Source organism: Polistes canadensis, unplaced genomic scaffold (assembly GCF_001313835.1).
Source record: "Polistes canadensis isolate GaletaPanama2010 unplaced genomic scaffold, ASM131383v1 scaffold_105, whole genome shotgun sequence".
Taxonomy (NCBI): Eukaryota; Metazoa; Arthropoda; class Insecta; order Hymenoptera; family Vespidae; genus Polistes; species Polistes canadensis.
Window position 1 is genome coordinate 449,001 of NW_014569652.1, and position 11,034 is coordinate 460,034.

General features: G+C 33.6%; 1 protein-coding gene across 2 annotated transcripts in view; it reads right to left on the bottom strand.

The window, feature by feature from the left end:
• LOC106787556 (frizzled-2) overlaps positions 1–11,034 on the bottom strand; it is a 134,021-nt gene that overhangs the window by 82,310 nt on the left and 40,677 nt on the right. For both annotated transcript variants that reach the window (XM_014749987.1, XM_014749988.1), the window contains exon 2: positions 10,328–10,462. In XM_014749987.1, the coding sequence (XP_014605473.1) occupies positions 10,328–10,364 (37 nt within the window). In that variant the 5' untranslated portion in view covers positions 10,365–10,462. The remainder of the gene's footprint in view (positions 1–10,327; positions 10,463–11,034) is intronic.

Genomic DNA, 11,034 nt, shown 5'->3' on the forward strand with positions numbered 1-11,034 from the left:
TATATAATATATTATTATATATTATTATAACTTATATATAAAATTAAATATATATAGTATTTAACATTACGATTAATATTCAATATAACACACTATAATTTATAACTTTACCATTTATTTTTAGCCTTCTTCTTTTTATCTTTTCAACGATTTTCAAATCTAAAAGACAGTAGGGATGATTTGATACTTAACGATCCAAACCCAAGTAAAATAAAACTCGTGTAATCGAGAATTAGAAAAAGGATGAAGATGGAGTTCCATCGGAAATGTGACCGAAAAAGAGGATTAAAAAGTCAGAAAGAAAGAAAGAAGGAGAGAGAAAAATATGAGTGGAAAAGAAAGAACAGAAGATATAAGTCTTTTATTATTATTTTATATTCCCTAACCGTGGACGAGCTAGACGGTGAGCTACGAGACAATGAGGCGCGTGACAGGCGTATAAATAACGGCAATTTATCCTCGGTTACGAGATACCCATCGCTTGCTTGCTTGCATGCTTGCTTGCTTTCTTGGCAGCCAAGCGAACGGCCAAGCAAACAGGCAAACGACTGGATAGACAAGCAAGCAAGCAAGCAAGCAGGCAACCAGCCAACCAGCCAACCAACCAGCTAAAACGCGACGGGATATCCAAGGTTACTTGCTTGCTATACGACACGATTCTTACTACACGAAGGAAGAACTCCTGCGAACTCCCATCATCCGATTCCTTTAGATGAACGAGGCCTCTTATGTACTTGTACTATCTCACTCTCTCTCTTTCTTATGGGGTTTTTTTTTAATGCTGGATCTTACCGCGACAGTTTATGGATACTTATTTATATTCTAATTAACTAGTCAAGTGTTCTTTAATTAATGATTTTATTTTTCATTCTTATAAACGGGATTGTTTATAATCAATTTTGTTACGATTATAGGACAATTATTAATTAATGGTTTTGTGTGTGATTAATTAATTTAAAGATTTTTTTTAAGGTAATATAATTAAATGATTGTGTGTTTTATTATCAAATAAATTGAATAAGATTTGTAATGGATTTATGTGGTGTTACTTTGTCGAATGATTATACTTTGTATTATTTGTTTGAATAATTATTTAAATTATATTGTTGGAAAGATGAAATAATTAAAATATAATATTTATGATTATTATTTTAATAAAGTTAAATGTATACGTTAATTTATTGCAATGACGAATCTCTAACGGATCATCTGTAAAAAAAAACAAAATCTTTTAACAAATGTTGCTTCTTCATAATAAACAAGTCTCATAATTTTCTATACTCGTTTCTCTGATTAAATTGAAATTTATGATCTAACCACATAAATATATATATACATATATTCTTTTCTGTATTTAATTTTCTAATAATACCACTACCAAATATAAAAATTAAATTTCGTTTTATCTTTCTTATATTCATAGCTCAAAGATAACTATCTCCTTGACTATTACCTAGAGGAACACTGATCTATGAAGTTTAGTCGAAAAGTCGAATAGTTTTACCGATTAGAAATGTAGATGTTACACCGTAGTAGGACGTGGGAAGGCCAAAACTTATCTTCTAATTTATGATCCTTCTCTTCCCCTTTTATTATTATTATTTTTTTTCTTTTTTTCTTCTAAACCAAAATCACTATTCGGTATTATCGATAAACCTTAAAGATAGTGGAAAAAAAGTGAAAAAGGTCTCGTTTATAATTCGATCGAGATTACGGAATATTTATACAAATTAAGATGGAACGATTACATAAGTGCATAAATGATCATAATAAAGAATACACTGCTTAGTGGATATGTGTAAGCACCTAATGTAAGGCTATTTGAAATTCCAAAGGGAGTACTTTAGTACCAAGAAGAAGAACAAGAAGAAGAAGAAGAAGAGACAGGATAGGTCGATGAGATTAGCAGCCGCCTATACAAATCGTTTATCGTGTCTTCACGTGGCCTTTATATAAAACGAGGCTTGTGTACTCGTCGTAATTCTGAGGTACCCCGTTAACTCATCTTCTTCCCCCCCTACCCCCTCCCCCCTCCCCCGTCTCCTTTGCTCCCTCTTTCTTTTTCTCTTTTTATCTTTGAGAAACATCCCAAACTAAGAGGCCCGTCCGTTCTCATCGAGACTGATCTTAAGCACGTACAAAAAAAAAAAAGAAAGAAGGCTACGATACGAACATGCAAAAGAAGAGAAGAGAGTCTGACCGGTACTGCTTAACATCAAAAGATTAATTCTCACTCGACGCCATGACTGATATATGTCTTGTAAAACCTCCTGTCTTTCGATTTTAAATATTAACGCTTTATTATATTCGCTAAATTATAATTTCGTGCTATAAGAGATTATTACTCTAACGTAAGATATACGAAATTATATTAAATGTTATATGAAATGTTGATAAATGAGATTTATTTATTTATTTTAATACCTAATTAATGTATTATTAAATTATTATTCATTAGAAATGGCAAATATAGTATACTCCTAAATAATCAAATATATATATTTATATGTATATGTATTCTTGTTAGGATTTTTTTCAAAGCAACCCTGACAAAATTCTGATAAATCAAAACTAACTGAGGTATATTTTAAAGATTATATATATAAACACATTTATTTGTATTAAATTAATAAAATAATTTATTAAACACTTAACCCTTCTTTGCATGATTTTTTCTTTTCTTTTAAAATAAATCAGGGTGATGTAATTAATGCTCTAGATTAAAGGAAAAATATTTAAAAAAATCCTAGTGCTATTTTTTGACAACTGCGTTTTGTTGTACGCAATAGTCGCTTAAAAAGTTGTCAGCAACAACAAATATACAGTACAAGGGTTTTGAGTACCTTTTTTTCTTGACTAAATATTATGATTGAAATTTCCATCATCATGCAAAGAAGGGTTAATAATATATTTGTATATATGTGTAAATATAAAATGATCAGAGGAAGAATGAGATATTAGAATATTTGAGAGGATGAAAATAATTTCAGTATTCAGTGAAAAATGTTTCATAACTTCTATCGGCCTCGTTTGACTTCGTACATATATATACGTACATACATATATACATACGTAAATATATATGTATGTATCTACGAATAGAAGAGAAGGACCATGCTCGAAACTGACGGATTTCACTTTATGAAATGGTCTCCAACCAAGACGCACTTTGTTTGATGAATGACGCTGGGTGTATATCGACGAGTATTCCGATGGAGTGTTCAATCACTTAAAAGGGCTCACTCTCTCTCTCTGTCTCTCTCTCTCTTACAAAATCTCACCTTCGAAAGGTGCATACGAGACGAATAAAAGAAGAGGAACCATAAACGAGCGAACTTTGCGAAAGATTACCCGAAAGTATCTCACGCGGAATTCTCTTGCGAATTTCATTTTCTTTAAACATTTTTCTTCTTATTATTATTATTTATTTTCCTTTTTCTGAATTTCACATGTTTTCATTTCGAATATTTACCTGCGATTTCGAGGTCCTATTTTGTGTGTGTGTACCCTTCTCAATATTTTTTTTTTTCATTTTCGAAACGATACGAACATTTTGACGAACGTCAGAGTAAAAACCTTTTATTCTCGATGATGGATGCATTCACAACAACGACATGATTGGTCACTCTCCTCCTTTCTTTCTATCTTTCAAGATCTTTTAAAAGATCTAGAAGGAATGACAAACTCTAAGGTTTCCCGAAGGAAAAAGCTATAATCCGCTTTGAAAGGGTCCAACGCCTTAACCCACGAATAGTTTTGACGTCGTGAACCTTACTATAACACGTCCAAGAAAAGACGGAAGCTTAGAGAAATGGACGGAAGAGCTTTGTTATAGTATTACCCGTTGTTACTAGTGCTTTCTTTACCGAGAAGTATTTTACCCCTTTTTTTTTTTTTTTTCTTTTTTTTTCTTTATCTTTTTCTTCCCTACTACATGAGATTTCACTACAAATATACCAAGACAATTTATCATTAAGATCCACATGCAATTTTTTATCTTGGATAGACCAACTTATTTATCTTTTGGATACTGTAACATTTTTTTTTGAAACAGTCGAAGAAATATTTCAATCATCTCGATTATATTTATTTTTTTTAAGAGTAATTTATTTAAATAAATAATAGGATAATATAAGAATGAACAATCGAAGGATTCGACGAAAGAAATTCTATTATTATTTAGGTTTTTCTTGTAGAATTTTTGTACCGATTTATAAATATTTTGGATCAAGAAAATAAAATATTTTCGTATCTTATTCAGTTAATTTTTTATCAATCGCAAAACTTTGTTAATGTACATCGGATCTGACAATACTTGCGTTTGTTTTAAAACTGGCATATCATAGGCTGGGAAAAATAAATTTGTGATGTATATGAACTTGATGCCAGCCAGTATCAGTACGCGTAGTACAAAATTGAATTTAAACTTTTTCAATCTGGAAATTTTGATGTCAAAGATGCATCGGTAAAGAACTAAAGAGCTAAACATTGAACATTAAATTATTTTTATTATAGAATACTATTTTTTTTTAAGGATATATTTTATTTCTGTAGATAGTTAAAAATTGAAAGATAATTATTAGAAACGAAAAGAAATATTAAAATTAATGGGAAATGTCGTTTTTCGATATATTGTAAAACGGTCGGATTCCACTTACGCTGGATCCTTCAATTACAAATAATTATTTTTAAAAAAGAGAATTCTTTTTTTTATCTTCTCTCTCTCTCTCTCTCTCTCTCTCTCTCTTCTTTTTCATATAGAGTTATTATTTGTTTCAATTAAAAAATCACGTCCAAACTTATTTGAATTTAATCGTTCATTTTATTTCCCCGGTATAAAATAGATATTCATGATTTAACAAAACACAAAAAAAAAATTAAAAAACGAACGAAATAATAAGTGCATAAAAGAAAAGAAGAAAAAAAAAAAGAAGAAAAAAGATAGAAACAACGTAATAACAGAGAGGAAAACGAATACGAAGATTATTTCGAATCGTAGATGGGTTGCGACACGTTGGTTACGTGTTTCTTCTTCAGCAGACAAGTGTCACCAAAATTCCGGAAAAATCTTCGACAAAAAAAATTGGACACTTGTGTTCCAGCGTTATTTCATCGAGAGAGAGAGAGAAAGAGAGAGAGAGAGACGAATTCTCGTCTACGTATGGCATACGAAAAAGGTTGTCTCGATGTGCTCGGTCGAATACTAATTTTCCGATGGCTACGCGAACTCGATGAAAAAGAATCAAAAAAAATGAGAGAAAAAGAGAAAGAAAGAGAAAGAGAGAAGATTAAAAAGAAAAATAAAGAAAACTTAGAGGAAAAGGGATGTAGTAACGAATGTGTGTTCTACGTGAACACGCATTTTCAACGTGATACGTATACGTGCATACGTGCACACGTGGGTGCATGCGTGCGTGAGCCGCGTATTCGTGAAAAGGTGAAATAAAAAGAGAAACGTTGTTTGCGCGTTGAAGAAAGAGAAAAGGCAGCAAGAAAATATAAAGAGAGAGAAATAGAAAAAAGAGAAAAAAAAAAAAAAATGGAGGGGCAGGGGGAGGGATGAGGGGAGGGATGAGGGAAGGGGTTGGTACGAAAGAGAAGAGAAGAGAAGAGAATTTGCATGAAAATACAGAAAGTTTAGAAGAGCGTTTTCTCCTACCTACAAAACCCACCCCCGAATCCCCACCCCCCGNCCACCCCCACCCCACCGAATGCTACTGCACTTATGGCGTGTAAAGTTGAAAGATAGTGTGCGTTTAAATATACGTATTGATAAAATTGTATATGCTTTGCACTTGTATGTGTGTGCGTGCGTATGTGTGTGTGTGTGTGTTGCGCGTGCTTTGCGTGGGTGCAGGTAGAGGGCGCGTTTCACGCGATGGCGGCTTTCACAAAGGCATTCGTAGAGTCGCTCCTTTTTCTCTTTCTCATTTTTCTTTTTTTCTCTTTTACCTTCTCTATTTCTCTCGTTCTTTTTTCTTTGTTTTTTTTTTTTTTTTCGCAAGGCATTCGGATATGTACCTAACCGAGAGAGTTTTTTAACGAGCGCGGAAGTGTGGCACGGTGTGTATGCGCGCGCTCAAGAACAACCACCAACACCACCAACACCAACACCAACACCAACACCAACACCACCATCAACCAACACCTTCACAGGAGCTTTGCAGTTGGCGTTAATGGCGCTACCGGTAATATTACTTCGTCCCATCACCTACCTGTCTTTACATTTTCCAACTTCCCCCCCCCACCCCCTCGACCCTCCTTTTTACCAACCTCCTCCTCTTCCTCCCCCCTCCACCGCCCATTTCTATCCCCTCTTTCCCTTATTTTATTCTCTTTTCTTTTTCTGTTTGTTATTATTTTTTTCTCCTTCTCGTTTTCCTTCTTCTTTTTCTTCTTCTTCTTTTTTAGCATTTTTCTTTGCTTCTTACTCTTTGCCCTGAAGAATGTTTGATCGTAAATCTACGAGCAGGGAAAAGCTCGATCCCCTCGGCAAGCGATTTTTTCCTTTTTTTTTCTTTTTCTTTTTTTCCCGATGAAATGCATCGCGTGTTCTTTGTCAATGTGAAAAAGAAATAAAAAGATAAAATAGAATAAGAGGAGTAGCGGTGATGATGATTTGTGGTTATACCATGGGTTACGATCTTTCAATGAACACGAACGTTCAACAAAGTAACGTGTGTGTGTGTGTGAATTTAGTAAGTGTAATAAATAAACATACGGTAGTGTGTGAATAATTGGAAATATAATTGTAATTTTAAGATTTTATTTTTGATGATATCAATAATAATCAACATTCAATCAAATTTTCTTCTTTACTTTTTTTATGACGCATTTATCGCACTAATATTAATTTTAAACAATTATTTCTTTTTTCAATATTCGTTGAAATAATAATTTAGATTTTTAGTAAGATCAATCGTATCGAATAAAATCCGATAAAAATTTGATTAAATCTAATAAACAGTGCATGCCAGTATCTGTGTGTTCATGTTTAACATGTGATCGATAAAAAACCGATGAGAGGGTAGAAAATGAATGAATGAATGAACGAACGAACGAACGAACGAAGGGTTAACGAGAAGAAGAAGAAGATTGCTGCTTTGGATAGCATAAATTATTTCCGTGATGATAATACGCTAAGGTAAACCTGGTTATGCATACGAATTAATAAATACAATAACTCGTCGTACCATGATAAATATTTGAAATTAATCTATGGAATAATAAAGCGTAGAAAATGATTCGTTCGATCAATAAAATCACGATCCACGCATTGCCAATTTTTATATCGATACTTTTCGAGTACTATGAAAAAGGGGTCGAGGAGTCTCATGAATGAAAAAAAAACCCCTGTGAAAATTGAAATTTCACGCAAGGACGAATTTGACAACGCCAATATGGGATGCATTTAGATTGACGGATAATTCTTACCTGAAATTTGTTTGTTTCAAACCTCCCCCATTCTCATTTGATGAAGAACACTCTCAACGTTATTCCATCTTTTTTTTTCTATTCTATTTTTACAACTAAATCCAAGAAGAAGAAGAAGAAGAAGAAAAAGTGAAGGAGTAACAGAGATAAAGATAGGAAACGGGGTAGATAGATAGAAGGGTTTATAACCCTCTAAGGTATTTCCCTATATAACCTAGGAATATTTATCGGTCCATGCCGCGTCATTTCTTCCCACAAATCGAAAAGTAGGGGGGTGGGGGTTTAAGAGAACCCCGTTCTCGTCTTGGATTTACAGAAATAAGGGAAAAAAGAATTCCGAGACGGATGATGTCGGAGGGGTTGCTCGAACGATCTTCTCCCTGCCAGTAACTGTAACCATTTGCTAAAAGAAAGAAAAAAAGAATAAAAAAAAGAAAGAAAAGAAGAGAAAAAAAAAAAAGGAACGAACGAGAGAGACTAACGGAATATTCGTTTCGTGTTGTTCACAAGAAAGAGAAGGGTAAAAAAACAAAGACAAAATGAGAAACAGAATGAGAGTGAGAAAGAGGAAAAAAATACCCACATATATGCGTGCATACGTGCGTGAGTGTGTGTGTATAGGTAAGCGTGCTAGCATCTGCTACACCGTTCTGTACGCCGTTTTACCCTTTTTTTTTTGCTTTTTTTTCTAAAGCTCAGTTCAACTCTTAATAGAGACGAGTCGAGCATTGTCGCAAGTGGTACGAACGATTCCACCGATGAAACGATAAAACTCGAACGGCAACTCTTCTACTATCATCCGTAGCTGTCGTCGCATAGAAACGTCTAGCTTTTCAACTTTTCTTCGAGGGAAAGAAAGAAAAGAGAGAGAGAGAGAGAGAGAGAGAGAGAGAAAGAGAAAGCATAAAAAGAAAAAAAAAAAAAATGAGAAAATCTCGCATACCCTTTTCTTCTTTTTTTATATTCCTATATGTTAAGACTACTACTTCACCTCATTTATGTTATTCTACGAGGGTTTTTTTTTTTCTTTTAAAAAAAAGAAGAAAACGAAACTGAACAAGCGAGAATATGAGAGAGTGAGAGGAAGAGAAAAATAGAGATAGGAAAAATTTTACTATACGAAATAACGAAGAATAAAATTCTCAGTTTATACGTATATATATATCATGTATGCACTTAGAAAACTAACTTGTAAAGGAATTTTTGTTTTTTGTTTTTTGTTTCGTTCAAGTTTAGTTTAGTTTAGTTTATTCAAAACTACTTCGTACACGTGCATCAAATGTTACATACAAAAATGATAAAGAATATAATAAAAAAAAAAACACACACAACTGATTTAAAAAATGTATTTTTCAAATATACGTCGAATATAAAGCGAAATTACAATAAAACGGATACAGATACGGATACGGAAACGAAACAATAGTAAAGGAAATGAAATCCAAAAAAAAAATCGAAACGAAATAAAATAATAAGAGTTATTCTAGACACAATGTATTATTAATGTCAAATATTTGATATATAAATTCATCGACAAATAAAAAATTGCATTTTTTTAAAATGTTAATCCCAAAGTGTGTGTGTCGACTTTTAGGTGGAAATAGTTTCGACCGACTTAATTAGAAAGAGACAGAGATAAAGATGAGAGAAGAGCGTATAAATTCTGTCGTATTCGCTAAATCCTTTGGAGAAAAGCGAGTTAGCTAGGTTGCTTGATACCTAGCTACCTACCTACCTACCTACCTAGCTAGCTAGCTTTCGTCTCGATGCTAGACGACGTAGTGGATACGAGAGAATGGTCGAGTCACTGCGAGGGTAAACCACCACCACCACCACCACCACCACCCTGTACCGGGATTTCCACGAGTGGCTGATACAGACCTTTGCAGCCGTCGCATGTTCAACGACCGTAACTCAATAGGGTCCGTACTACTCTCTCTCTCTCTCTCTCTGTCTCTCCCCCTTTCTCTTTATCTGTCTGTCTGTCTGTCTGTCTTTCTATCTATGTGCTACCTTCCGATAGGTATCCATTTGCACAGTAGACTTTGATACCGATGAATGTACCGGACGACACATCGATTTGTCGTCTTCTCTCAAATGATGATGATGATTATTATTATTATTATACAGAAATTATTGAATTTATATTTGAGAAATTTTTTAATGAATCTTATAGAATCCTCTATTTTTTTTCTTTTTTTTTCAAAGATTTATTCTTAATAGTATATCGAAGAAGAAAAATAAACAAAGGTTCGTACGTGATAATTCGCAACGAAGTAAAGAAAAAAAAAGAAAAAGAAAAGAAATAAAATAAAACGAAAAATGAAAAATATAAAAAGATGGTCTAGAATGTTCTCTGGGGGGGAGGATCCGGGGAGGATAGTAGGTATAGGAACTCGAGAGGATTCACCATCGAGAGGATTCTCCATAGAGAGAGTATAGAAGAGATGGAGGAGGAGGGGGAGGGGGGTTGGTTATAGGTAGTCGGAGGTTGAAAGAGAGGATCGTTCGAATGGCCGATATTGCACCCCCGGGCTGTAATTCGTATCGAGTTTTCCGTACTGGTCTCGGCAACTCGATCGGAAACGCGATCAGGATAGCGAAAGTAATTTTCGGACGATACGATAGAAGAACGCCTATATTCTCTCGTTGTATTTTCCCTCGACCTTTCCCCCCTCCACCCTCCTCCCTTCCACACCCGTTCCACCCCGCGCTCGCCAAACTCCATCTTCCCGCCAGTGGTGGTTCCTAGATGAAATCGTAGTAGACCAAGGAAAATTAAGTCACGACGATAGAAAAGTGCTTATAGGGGGTGGTGGTGGTGGTGGGGGGGGGGGTTTAGGGAAAGAAAAAAAAAAGGTTATTTCTCGAAATTGCGTTAAATTAGACTTACGATTCCGATGGTTATGGAAGAACTCCGCACTCTCCATTTCAGCACAACGAATTTCCGTTCTATTTCTGATATAGGTATCCGTGTGAAATTGCTTCGAGTTACGTGATTATCGTACGGGAAATAACGTCTACGGTGCTGTAATTTGAACAAAAATGATCATTAGTTTATTGAGAGAATATACAATCGGTAATATATGCTGATGTAATTGTAAAAATTAATTTGGGTTTTTATTTTATTTTTTTTTTTAACTAAGTAAAAGTATTCTACATGTTTTTTTGCTTTTGTTATAGAAAATTTTAGATTATTTTCTTTACAACACGTATGACATACAAGTTTCTTTTTTTGTAATATTATTTTTTCAAAGTATTTATATTAAATCTTCGATATTGCAAAAGGCAACGTTTTTATTGGAAAAATATTATCTATAATATTCTATTGAATATTTTGATCATTAGAAAATATACATTTAATAAAACAAATTTCAACGAAATAGAAAATAAATTTGGTTAATGCAAAATTCGCCGAAAATAATTCAATATCAAAGCAAAGAATTTTCATGAAATATTCTCATCCAAACCGTTCGTATATAAAATCTCTTCAAAATAACAAAAATAATTCATATTAAATGCTCCCCATGTTTATGAGAATATAAGATTTTCCAGTGTGTTTCGGCAATTATTTAATTTCTAAATTATACTTTTCTCTCA